This window comes from Poecilia mexicana, unplaced genomic scaffold, assembly GCF_051168715.1.
Source record: "Poecilia mexicana isolate PSO_F unplaced genomic scaffold, ASM5116871v1 scaffold_9, whole genome shotgun sequence".
NCBI classification, from domain to species: domain Eukaryota; kingdom Metazoa; phylum Chordata; class Actinopteri; order Cyprinodontiformes; family Poeciliidae; genus Poecilia; species Poecilia mexicana.
The window spans coordinates 18,024,070-18,037,512 of record NW_028263378.1 but is presented as its reverse complement, the minus strand read 5'-3'; the positions used below and the strand labels follow the sequence as shown (position 1 = coordinate 18,037,512).

The 13,443-nt window shown below is 41.0% G+C and overlaps 1 protein-coding gene across 1 annotated transcript in view; it reads right to left on the bottom strand.

The window, feature by feature from the left end:
* pip5k1bb (phosphatidylinositol-4-phosphate 5-kinase, type I, beta b) overlaps positions 1-13,443 on the bottom strand; it is a 38,391-nt gene that overhangs the window by 8,558 nt on the left and 16,390 nt on the right. Inside the window, exons 5-8 of the mRNA XM_014992881.2 lie at positions 10,581-10,698; positions 7,749-7,901; positions 6,534-6,833; positions 49-245 (exon numbers count right to left, since the gene is read on the bottom strand). Coding sequence (XP_014848367.1) covers positions 49-245; positions 6,534-6,833; positions 7,749-7,901; positions 10,581-10,698 — 768 coding nt within the window. The remainder of the gene's footprint in view (positions 1-48; positions 246-6,533; positions 6,834-7,748; positions 7,902-10,580; positions 10,699-13,443) is intronic.

Sequence of the window (13,443 nt, the reverse complement as noted above, 5' to 3'; positions counted from 1 at the left end):
ACGCAGCATCTGCGAGTGTGCGTTTCCCCGCCAGCTGAACAAACTTACGTGTCGTCAGTGGTGACAACTTCGGCCGCCTTGCCGTCTCCTTGGATGGACTCCAAGGCCGTGGAGTAAAGCACCCTCTGACCTACGTTCCTCCTGCCGTCTCCCCCCGTCTGGCCCGGCTCCCCCACCTCCCTGTGGTCCAGGACGTGCACGCCCAGCAGCAGACTGTAGTCCATGATCTTAAAGCTCTCCAGAACCTAAAAAAAAAAAAAAAAGAAAGACAATTTTGCATACTGAGAGAGAAAGCGTTAAAACTTTTTATTATTATTTCATTTCTTTGCACACTTCTTTCCCAAGAAAGAGGTCAACAGAGAAGGAAATCTCTGTTTAAACCAGTTCTGAGCTGAACAAACAAGGTGTTTCTCCACAGCAGGCCAAGTGTTACACATTGACCTGTTTGAGGAGCTTATGCCCAGTTTTCCCAGACGCCCCGTGACTTCATGTCCTCCAGAAAATGCCGTTTTATTGGGCAAGACGGGAGCAGAGGCAGACGGGAATAGGATCAGGGTCACAACCAGCTAACCGGTTCCGTTTGGTGACCCAGACTGGAGCGCAAACTGTTTGTAATACTAAACCTTTCCAAATGTTTGCTTGCTTGCAAATACACAAACACGGGATTTAAGGAATCGTATGAGGTTTTAGCGACTGCTCTACAAACGATGCTGCATAAACGTGACTTGGAAGGAAAGCGCTCTGCGGTTTTAAAGGATTTTTACAAGTGAAAAGCTGAAAATAGTGGCACTTTTTCGTATTCAGTCCATTTGAATCACTGCAGCACAGAGACAAATTTCCTTTGTTAAAGGCTCCAAAATGTACAGATCGACATGCAGAAAGTTTAGCCAATTTTTCTTTTTTAAAAAGTCTTACTATATATTCTCAAGTATACTTAGATTCGGACTTTGACTAGGCCATTCTAACGCATGATATGCTTTGATCTAAACCGTTTCCTTGGCCGCATGTTTACTGTTATTGTCCTGCTGGAAGGTGAATGTCATCCCAGTCTCAAGTCTTCTGATGTTATCGTGCACTTTGCTCCAGAAGCATGATGCTGCCACCACCGTGTCTCACGGTGAAGACAGAATGTTCAGGGCATTTTGTCAGTTAGTTTTCAACCGCACAGCGTTTCGAATGTATGGCAAAATGTTTGTGTTGTCCGACAAACCTCTGAGGCCTTTACAAAATGTATATTCTGAAACCAAGTCACAGACTGGTGTCCCTTTTTACTGATTGTCCCTGAAGGCAACTGGTTACATTGGATTTTATTTAGAGGTATCAGAGGAAAAGGGGGTGACAACAAATCCATGACAGGAAATTTGAAACCCATGACACCTTCACTCTCCTGTCACAACTATGCACTGCTTTTCAAAATACACTGAATGTTGAAATGCATAGGCGTCAACGTTATAGTGGCGTGGATGTCCGCACTGTGATGTAGCCTTGAAAAGATTCAGCGCAAAGATTTTTTTCATTTTAAATGGCTGTGAGAGAGAAAGCAGTGAAATTACAGTGAGCGATGAGAAATCAATGGGAATACAGTTGTAAGTGTAACTAAGGCATGTAATTGAATGCGCCTCTATGCTATTAATAAGAGCTGCACAAAGAGGTGACTCAAACTGCAGCAAGTGGCTCTGAAAAACAGATGGCCGCCTCCTTCGGACCGAGCCGTGTTTCTGTAGCAGCTCAGGAAGCGCGAAGGACACCGAACGTCAACAAAACAAACACTCGCTTGTTTTTTGGCTCGAAGCTCATAAATAAACAGAGTATGAAAAGAAGTGTAAAGAAAACTGGGGAAGGGGACGGCTTCCCCCCCCAACCATCAAACTCAGATCCGTCTTTAACGCTGAAACACAAGACAGACATAATGACCGACCGACTGACTGGAACAAAACACAAAGTCTTTTGTCCGGGCTGTGCCTTTTTCCATATCAACAATTTGCATCCCTCTCTAAAACTCCCACAGCCTATTCAAACAGCAACCATGTTGAACGGCGCTGCCTACAGAGAGCCATTACCTCAGGCCTCGGCTTTCCCCCCATGACAACACACAGAAGAAAGCCATTTCTCTGACTTCGAAAAATGAAGTGACCGACTTTCCAGAGATCTGGGCGTATGTCCCCACGGATGTGTTTTATGCTTGCATTTCAAACAAAGCTCACTCGCTTCTCGTACAGTGACGGGGGAATAATAATTACACACCATCTGGGGCTCCGTCACTGGATTCTCTGTCCGAATCCCTAATGCATCTCCCATACCCTCCCAGCACTCTACCGATCAATCTCCTCTCTAGTAATGGTAGACCAGAGCTCCGCTCTCGTGTCTCATTTTGGAGCGACATTAATGCACTAAAAGCTTTCTCAAGTTGGAGTTTGCCTGCTCCAAATGCACAACGCTCGGCCAATTCTGCTCACATTTGAAGCCAAAAACGATGCTCTGATTCTGAGAGGACACTTGGGAGGGGGGGGGGGGGGATTTCACAAAGTAGTGCCACATCATCAGTCCAACTATTTTTGCTCTGGCTGCATGCAGGTGAACACACGGCCTTTAGGTTCTGGATGTTTGAGCAACTTACACCTGTTGTTTTTTTGTTTTGTTTTTCCCCCCCAAGAGACATGCAGAAAAATCAGCTGGTGACAAGAATCAGGTGGTTGTTAGCCTGAAGGGCCTGAACGTCTTCTTTGACAGTCAAAAATAAATAAATGTTCTGTTCATGATCAGTGAATGCGCCATAATAAGTTCTCCCACAGTTTGCAATAGTTACAACACTCATCTCAACACTCATAAAGGAAGCTGAATGTTAGGTAATCGTAGCAACGGGGAGGCTTAATATTTTACAGGAAATTTGCTTTGTGGTTTATACTATTGAGCTTTTAACCGGCACTTGTCAGGAAACATGATGGACTTGGACGTTTGGCAGCTTTTCAAAATCCTCCAAGATTTAGGGTTCGCCTTGATCTACAACTATTTACTCTTATATTTGTCTGAACTTAAAAGGATTTAATGATAAATGGGAGTTCTAAGGTTTTCAGGGTCACGGCTGCTGCGTTGTTCAGAGTGGCATTTCTAGATCACGATGTGTCAGTGATTCTTTTTAATTAGAGGAATGCATAACCTCAGGTTTGTTGATTTGTGATAAATCCCCATCTCATCCAGATATTAAACTGTCCCAGGGAAAAAAAGACCAAGTCCTCGAGATGCTCATTGATAAGTGGGTGTGAGTAAACGTTACTCCTTGGGCTCGTATAAGATTCTCACAGTATGACGAGTTTTATAAGGACGTATAAAAAAAAAAAAAAAAAGTATGACATAATCCAGTTCATTTTCTTAAAAAAAATAAAATAAAATAAATGCATGAATTATACCAGCTGCAGATAAAATATATTGAAACAATGATAAACACTATCATTACATTTGTCATGGCATGATTATTATTATTATTATTATTATTATTATTATTTTGCATTTTGAAATATTTTCAAACAAGCGCATATGTCTTAATCGTAAGTGTGTCAAAAGTGCAGAGTCCTTCCTTTTAGCCTGCTGACCGACAGTGTGCAGGGACCTGCGTGGTATTAGCAGAATGCGTTTACGCTTATATTTGTTTGAACTTGAACATGACTTAATGATAAATGTAGTTTCTGCTGTGAAAACAAGACACAGCAGATCCTCCGTGTCGGGGTTGGTGTGAGTAAAGTCCTCTGAACGGCTCGTCACCGCTGTGTTTGTCTCGCTGTAACGCACTAATTACAAACCCCATCACATCAGTGGCACCAACGCACAACTCGCACTACCATTAGCCTACTCTGTTTCAATCTCTGCGAGTTCAACATTAATTATTAATGCCTAATGCTGTTTTGGCATTTGCAGCATTATCGGGGGGGGGGAGCTGCGGAGGGAAGGAGACTTAAAAGGAAGACGGCACAGCCGGCGTTTTGCTACAAGTGTCCCGTGTGACTCAAATGCGAATCTGTCCTTTTTCTTCTCGTTATCGCTCTGGCTCCAGCTCAACTCTGACCTGCTAAAATGCATAATATCTAAGCTCTCGATGGAAAAAAGGAAGTGATCCTGCACCCTTGTAAAAAAAAACAAAAAAAAAAACTTTTTGATTCCCTCCATGCCCTTCACCCCTCTGTTGCTTGGCTTCTGACAGCCCTTCCTGTGTTCAGGTCCCCTCTGGGGTTGCGGGGTTAGCTGCTTACTCATGGAAATGGACCGAGATTTTGCTTAGAGGGCACTTTGCTTCCCGTTCAGAAGGCGAGCGCAGGAAGCCCTGACAATGACACACCACACACACAGAGCTGAGGCTCCAACTCTTTCTGCTTGTTCATGCACTGCAGAAATGAATGTTGGCGGATTAAGTTAAATATTATCAGAACCTTAACTAAGCGTAATTGTTTGTGAATGTAGTGGAAATAAAATATTCAAATGACTGGTTTCAACTGCAACCGAAACATTTTGATTGGAATTTACCCGAAGATGTTGATCTGTTGGATGGCTTTTAGATTACCGTATGAACCAAGATATAAACTTTGTAAATGTTTTTAAATAATTAAAAGACGTGTGATGGGGGTGTTTCATTGTCACAGCAAGAATTAGCTTCTTTTTTTGTTTTTTTACCAGCTTTGTCTCCCCTATCAACGCTGGAATCAAGTCAAACTTGCTAGCATGCTAACAAGGTAGCTTCTTGACCTCGAGTCGGTGCTAATGAGTGACACATCACAGCTGTTGTTGTCTGGTTAAACAATAGCATACCATCATGTTAAAATAGAGTTAAAACCCTTTATTTAATCACATTTTCTTGCCTTTATCTCAAAACTGTTCAGCTTTGGGGAAAAGGTTTGTCTGCTTCCTCATGCAGCTAGGTGAAAACTTAAATAAGCAGCGACTTTCCAGAAAGCAAGATGTCACTCTGGACACTTTACTGAAGAAAACGTTCACAAATGAAATTAGGGAACCTTTGGGAATGTCAACATGTAAGATAGTAAGTGGCATAAAGGTTGTTTGAATTTACAGCAATCTCTCCAGCTTGACCTCACTCAAATCCAAACACATTTAAAAATAGCCCCTCTCCCCCCCACCCCGGTTGGAAAGAGGTGGGAAATCAACACATGTTCATATATTTCCAGGAAACAATCTCCGATTGATCCAAAACAGCAACACTAATGTAAAATGTACTTTATCAAGAAAAAAAGTGGGGGGGGGGAACTTAGTCGCATAATCTTTTCTTTCTAAATAAAACCAGAGTCTTATGTAACAGGACAAACTAAATACACCCAAAGCTCATTTGCTCTAATTGTTGCCCATGTGGTCCCAATCTTTAAAAAGTGCAGGCGACATTGAGTTTGGAGTAATGAGAATCATTATATAGTTAGATGTTGCTGTGCAGGGCCGGCGGCTCGGTCCGGATCTACCAGGAAGTCTTCCTTCCCGGTCTCTGGGCAAGTCCACGTTTACAGTAACACCCTGATAACTCTACACTGACCAGGATATTACACCTCGCAGCTCAAACAGTCTGACAAAGAGCATGAAATAAAGCCACTTTAAACAGCTTCCTGTAATTCATACTTTCGTCCCTAATAAAGCTGTCCCCAGAGGCTGTTTACTGCGGTGTCGGAACATCGGCGCGCAAAAACCTGCTCAGTGCCTCGCTGTTTAATAACAGCTTTTTTATTTCACTGCTACCAAATTTAATGGTCAAACAGACAGCCTCCCCCTGAAGTTGAATCAAGGTAACGGTGTTTTCTGAGAGCGTTATTCTCCAGGGCTAACGACCTGATTGGAAATTTTACAGAAAATGATGATGATGTGTAGCAGCATAAAACCACTTACCCCAGGAAATCTAAACCACCTTGAGCAACTTGGCTTGTTATATGACTATTTTATTTTTTGTGTACTTGTAAAGGTTTATTTGCAAGGAAACGGACAGAGTAATCTGCTGGTGACTGGAATCAGCTGATCGAACAGGTGACTGTCCAGCTGGAAACTTAACATTCCAATGTTTATCTGAACATGCACAGGCTACAACACTCTTTGGTGTGATTTTTGTTACCAAGGCAGAGGATGTAATTTTTGCTACTTTTAGAGGTTTAAAAATTAAAACAGAGGAGCAATTTGGAAAGAAATTGTTATTGCTACTAGCTAATCTTTGGTAAGTGCAGTTTTAATCACTGCTTGTGATCTTTTATGCTAAGTAGCAGCTGTCACATAGCGAACGAGGCAAACTGAACCAAAACCAACTTCAGCAAACAGCAGGAAGACAAATGTTTACAATGAGGAAACATTTGTTTCCTCATTGTAAACAAATGTTTATTAGGTTTATTATTGTCTTTAAACCTAATAATATCAAAGTCTAAAGCTTAAAAACTCCTTAATCAGTTTGTCTTTGTTCAAATTAATAAAACCCTGTTTTACATCAACTGCTCTCTCGCATGGTGTGACGTCTCCTCTGTTCTTGACCTCTCAGATAGAGACGATTGTTCACTACCTACCCGACAATCCCTCTGCAGGGTCTTCATCAGGTTGTTGTACGTCTCTGTGTCAAAGTAAAGCCCCTCCTCATGCATGTCCTGAAAGTCCAGGTCTTTGTACGTCGGACGGGCTTTCTCCCTCTCCTTCCTGGACGCTCGCCTCTTGTAGGTGGATCCCTTCAGGTCGTACTTGTAGTGCATCTTGACCGAGCGAGGAAGCACGTTGTTCATCACCACCAGTCGGATGTTGAAGCCCCCCGTCTGGATGCAGTACAAGCCGTAAAACTTGGGCAGCAGCGTGCGCGGGTTCTGGTTCAGGTTCTGTGGGTTTAGACATTCAACATTCAGATCTAACACGCAGGACTTTTCAGACTTGGCACACTTTTATTAATGCGTATTTTATTATTAATGTGTATTTTATTTATTAGGACAAGAGGAAAAAATACCTGATATCTGTGGAAGCTGGATTAAAGTAGAAATTGTATCTTTTTTATTTATTTATTTTTTTTTTTTTAGAAAGAAATCAGTTTTTAGTAGCAATCGTATCATAAAAGTCCTTTCACTTTTGTTTTCATGTTCCATATTTACAGTGAAGCCCTGATAGATTAAATAAATCTAATAAACTTAAGTAGATTTACTTAAATTCTCTTCATAGGAAGAGATTTTTCACTGTCCACGGTAACACGATGATGTATCCATTAGATACGTTACCAAGAAAAATTATTTCTGCATCCCAGATATAAAACTGTTGACTGATAATTTTCCATCCATCCAGGCTTTATTAACGGTTCACCTGCTCACAGTGAAGTCTGCCGCAACACACTAATATCTAAAGGCCCCAACAACTCCTCTCTCTTCTGCACTCAACCTGATTTTATTTGAGATATTTCACAGAAATTATCAATACAAAAAAAAAAAAAAAAAATATATATATATATATATAATATATATATATATATATATATATATTATATATATATAAAACCCTTGGGAATTAATATATTTTAATTAACTTCAGCTGATTCCAACATTTATGCTGGTTGTTTGTGTTCATTCTCATTATCTGCCATGTTTTCAGTTAGTTCCGTCACGTTTGCTTCGTTTTATTTCACCAGAAATAAAATGAAACCTTTACATCTCAACAGTCACTGATGTATTTGTTGTTGTTTGTTTGTATATTTTTAAGTTTTGGTCATAAAACGAGCGGAAGACAGAAAAAGGAGCCGTGTTCCTCACCATGTAGTACCCAGGCAGCAGCCTCTGCAGAAACTTGGCCTCTTTGTGTTGAACCGTTTTGATGATGAACTCGTCGTCGCTGGTCAGGTAGAAGAGCGAGCCGCTGGCGCCCGGGTTGGCCAGCTCAATCAGAGGCTCATTTACGAGCGAGTACTGAGGAAGGAAAAATCATAACATCGATTTAAGTGTTTCGCACGTAGCGAGGATCGGGCTTTCCGGAGAGCAGCTTCATCCGCAGTGTCATCAAACTAGAGCTAAACAAGAAGACTGAAAAATGGAAACACTGTAAAAGTTTATATGGGGAAAAAAAAAAAACGGAAAACATTTTTGTTTGTTTAAAACTACAAGAGATAAACGGCAATAAATTTCTTACAAAGTTTACGACTTAGCAGGAATGAGGAATAGCTTAATTTCTGTAGTTTTTTTTCCCCTCTTAGGGGCATCATTCGTTACACAAACACAAATGCTTCTCATACCTTCATTTTTTCCTCTCTCATAGCAGCATGACTGAGATCCAGCAATGATAACAGACAGTAAAGTCTGGCATTTGCTAAAAATAACATATCTCTCATCGTATCTCCCGTCTAAGATGAACAGTCAGTCGTTTCAAGCACAGCTCAGATTTGGCTGCTGCACACCTTTCCTCCAGGTCTATTCAAAATGTCCTCGTCGGAGCAAAGGTAGACCCAAAATAACCTCTCGCTCTACGCAGGAGGGGTCCCAGAATCTCCACATCTTGCCAAGTCGCTATAGTCAAAAAACCTATGTGTGAATGCATGCATTATTATGTCTAGGAAGCAAGTGTCACTTTGCCAAGACAGAACATTATCTTTTCAGTTGGGGGTTAATCAGACACATTTTAAACCCAGCAATAAGGAAAATCTTAACATAAACGGCAAACTATAATCCAGAAGTGGCACCGAAAGCGAGCAGCAGACTGTGGAGAAGTGCTGGATGTTAATCGGTGCGTTATGAGAGCAACATGTTCAGAGGAGACGAGAAACACTGGAGGCATCTGCTCCCTCTCCCCGGAGACAGCCGACGACCGTCTGCAGTCGCAGCAAATAACTGGCACAAACACATCTGAAGCTCATCGCTTTTATATGTGCTTTTATTCCCGGTTTTAATTAGCCTGGGCTGTGTGGCCTCTTGCCTGACTGAATCCATCACCACCTGAAGCCACAACTAACTGTAGCAACCTCTCTACTTTGTCGCGCCTAATGAAATCCTCGCTCTTCTGCCTTGAAGTTAACCTGTTTTTTGTTTTTTTGCCTTTTGTCGCTGGTGCAGAAATAATATCAGTGTTCAAAAACAAGAATGCAGCTGGCTGGATTTATGAAAGGGCCTGGAGGCAGATGGGAAAAAGGCAAACGGCGTCATAACAGGATAAAGTCATAACATCACACAAAATCTAATTTGGTTCTGAGAACAAAGCATAAAGAGGAACTCAAAAACAAGGGACTTCTGCAGATCCTCATTTGACTCTTGAACAAGTTTTGAAGGGAAAACAACGGGATTAAACAAACAAAAAAAAAGAGGATGACGAAAACTTCTAAACTTTTTACTTTTTAATCAGTTCTTGAACCAATCACCTCTGCTCATTTCTTGTTGGAGTAAAATGTAACGGTTTGGATCCGCTTTGAGCATCTGGGCTTTACATTTAATCTGAAGGGACTCGGAATATTTTTTGAAAAATACCAGAATATGTGTCTTTGAAGTAAATCTTAGTAGATATAAGGTGCTTTGTACTGAAGTCCAGCTGCCTTATGTTCCACCACCGTCACAATAACAACCAATGACAGTGGTACATTGAACTTGTTTGGTTGTTTTTTTCCCATAAAAGCATTTAAACAGGAAGAAAGCTTTTTGCTTGGGAGCCACTAACATCCTAAGAGGAATGTTGTTGGAAGTACTTAACTTGAGGAGTTTTCGTGGGTGATATTTAGATGCAACATCACTGAGGGGTGGGGTCAAACAAACCAAATTACTTTAAAAAATGTGCAGCTCTGACACAAGTCACCGTTTGTTAGCGGTCAGAGCCGCACATGAACATGTTGTACACTACTGCACACAACATAAGAGCATGTTACGCTGTTTTTGTTTCATTTTTTTAACATCTATGAGAATCTCTGCCACTTTAAAAAAATAATAAATTTAAAAGGATTCACATATTTTAATATCATGGCTTTTTCTGTCCCTAGTCTTCTTCATTTTCCTGCATTTTCTTTCAAACATTTTAGATAGATAATAAAATTATCTGGAATTACATTCCCTAGAAAGATCCTCAAATAGTCAAGGGGATCACTGAAGTACAATGGGAGTTTGTTTTTTTTTTTCCCCCATAAATTTAATAATTGATGTGCATTTGTATTTAGCGTTGCTGTGAAACATGGTGGTGGCAGCATTATGTCGTGTAGATGCTTTCGGGAAGACGAATGGAGTTAGATACAATCATGGAGGAAAACTAGTTGGAGGTTGAATGGACCTTGATATGCAGCCTGAGCTACTGTGGAATGGCTTGGTTCAAAGTGCATTTATGCGTTTAAATGGCCTAGTCAAAGTCCTCACTATAATTAATTTGAGAATCTGTGACAAGACTTGGAAACTAATGTCTACACGCACACACACCATCTGATCTAAACGAGCTTGAGCCATTTTGGAAAGAGTAAAAAAATCTTTTTGACTCTAAATGTGCAGAAGTGGCAAAGAGCTGCAGCTGTAAATGCTGAGAAATTGTTCTACAAGGTTTTGGTAGTATGGCACACTTTTCTGATTTGCATCGGTAAAAAAAAAAAACAATCATTAACTACTTGGAGTGTTGGGTCGTCTTACCAGATAGTCGTCGGGTTTGATGCCAAACAGATCTCTGAAGTAGCGGAAAGCCAGCGGAGCGTACGTCTTGAAGCGGAAGTCCGGGTAGTGATGAGCAGGAGTCAAGTTACTTCCCTCACTGTAACGTGATGATGAAACCAAGCCGGAAAGCAATGAAAAATAAAAAAAAGAGATGCATAAGACACATTATTCCCATTAAATCTCAATAAACAACAATCTCATTGTTACGTTTGGGACTTTAGCATAGTGGGTGACTGCATTTTCAGCCATTGATGGAGTATTTCTCCACCAACACGGAGGAGGTAATTTAATGGTTTTAAATAAGTGTGCTGGAGAAGAGATGCATCTAAAACATGACGGCCCTGAGGACCAGCAGGTTGAGAAACGCTGCATTGATGCATCAACGCAGTTCAGTTCAGTCATGTACAAGAACCTGGATCCATAACAGCTGTCGTGACAACAACAACAACAAAGGCCGGTGCAGAGTAGTTCGCCTGGAGGCTGAAGGTGAGTCTGATTACTGGATCTAAACAATAATCAGCAGCACATGAGCCTTTCCTCACAAGGAGAAAAAGGACCTGCAAAAATCCCTCAACACAATAACCCCGTTTTTTTTTTTTCATCTTTGGCTGGACTGCGGGACATTCTCAGACAGGCTTTGACAAAGGTTGGCCCCATTCGGTTCCCAAGCTAGCTTTCATTCCAGGGGAGAACCGCGACACATGAACTAGCGTGTCGATAATACGGCGAGAGTGAGTCGACGTAAGCTCACTGGAGCTGGTTTTCGTGGATCCTAAATATGGAAGTAGGTTAATAAAGATTAAGTTTTCCAGGGCGACTCTAAATCGGGATTGTTAAACAACGATCCGAGTAACCAGACTATTTTGTTGTGTGCTGGGGCAACAGTCTGGGCTGTGCCCTGTAACATAACCCCACAAAGTAATTTGCCTGCTTTGTTCGGCGCGGGACGGCAGCGGCGTTCACCTGTCACGGAAAAGTTGTCGAGCGCAAACAGCACACGGAAATGTTTGATCCAATCTGATCAGAAAGACAGCCAGCTGCAGTTCCATTGAGAAGAAGGGAAAGTGAAACAAAAAAAAGAAAAAACAGGAGAGCAAAGCTGAAGTGCGAAAACTAGACTGACAGAGCTCATCGCTTAACCTTCCTCTCAGCCTTTCAGAAAAGAGATAAAAATGTTTTACATTTTCACAAAAGTGGAACTGCTTAGAGAATGCAGGGAATGAAAAAAAAGAGAAACGATTATGATTATGTCAGGTATAAGATGTAGAACATTCAGTTTCTCCTGACTGCTTTGTTTGTTGCCTCTCGGGTAATTTTCTTCCCAGTTGAACAACTGCAGCTTTTATTCAAACCAAACATGATGCCAGATGTCACTGATGGGGTTTTTTTATTTATTTTTTTACTCCTGCCTCTCAATCAGAAGCCGCGCTGCATCAACAAGAGTAATGTTTGGCCGTGGCTCAGAAATAGGAGACGTGTGCGTGCCAGGAACAGGTTTGCATAGACCATAGTGAGTTTGCATATCCTGGTGTTGCATCTCAAAAGCCAAGACCACAAAGTACTTCCTGCCAGGACTCTCATTCTCTTCCTGAAACCTGAGGGTTAAGCACGAATGTGTGTGTCCACACAAACAACTCCGAGAGCCCCCCCGTTTTTAGTAGATTACATCTATTTTTATCACGGCTATTATAAATCTTAGCAGGTTTCTCAACTACCACATTCTTGACTAAATAACTATGAGACTGCCTTGAGGTAATAATTTATCAGTCTGACATTTCAAGAGTTTCAATCACAAATTAGTTTGAACACTTGAAATACAAAGTCTAGTTGGAATGAAAGAGAACATTACTCAGGAAGGCTACAAATTAGAAGTAAATGAGCTAACCAGATAGCTAAAAAAATACATATACATATATATATATATATATATATATATATATATATATATATATATATATATATATATATAAAATCAACATTGCAATATTGATTTGTAAAATTTGTACTAAAAAAAAGCTGTTTGGAATAAGAAACAGTTCATTAAAGCAATATTTCCCCCCCTAATAGATTTATTTTATTTGAACTACTTTTTGTCTCACTGAAATTTTTCAGCTCATCAAATAAAGTTGAATTGGACAAAGATATAGCCTCGGTAAGTACAACAGGACTGCCTGATTGGTACCAGCAGGTAATCACTTTAACAGAACTTGTGTGCCAACGCCGAAGGAGAACGTCCTTCAGCGTGAACCTGGGTCATGCAGCCAGACGACGACATAAAGCACACCAGCAGTGCCACATCTGAGTGACTACGGCTAATTCTGACCGAGATGCAGAGGTGTGACCTTAAACTGGCTCTCCGTCCCCAAAAGCTCTCAGACGTGGCTGAATTCAAACAGTCCTGTGAGGAAGAAGAGGCCAAAATCCCTCCACAGAGACTCACAGGCTCTGCAAACCCGTGATGGGTCTTAAATCATTCCTACCTGTAAGCCATAAAAAAGGAATCTGTACGAGATGCAACATGTTGACCTGAGGTTAATCCAGCCTTCGACAGAGTGAGAGAGTGATACTTCAACAGATAACAGGAAGGCTGAACAAACAACAGCAAAACTGCTCCGACTTATTTTCAGGATTTTTGTTTGCAGCCTTTTGAAAATCTCTGAGTTAAGAACTTAGATTTCCACACGCGCAGAGAGAGAGACTGGTATTTCAGTAATGCTGCTAGCAGTGCTAATCCCTAATCTAAAATGCTGTTAGAGTTTTACAAAGCAGCACTAGGCTCATTTTGACTTGGTAATAAAATATTAGTGGAATCTTGTTTTACAGTGATGGCTCTTTCATACAC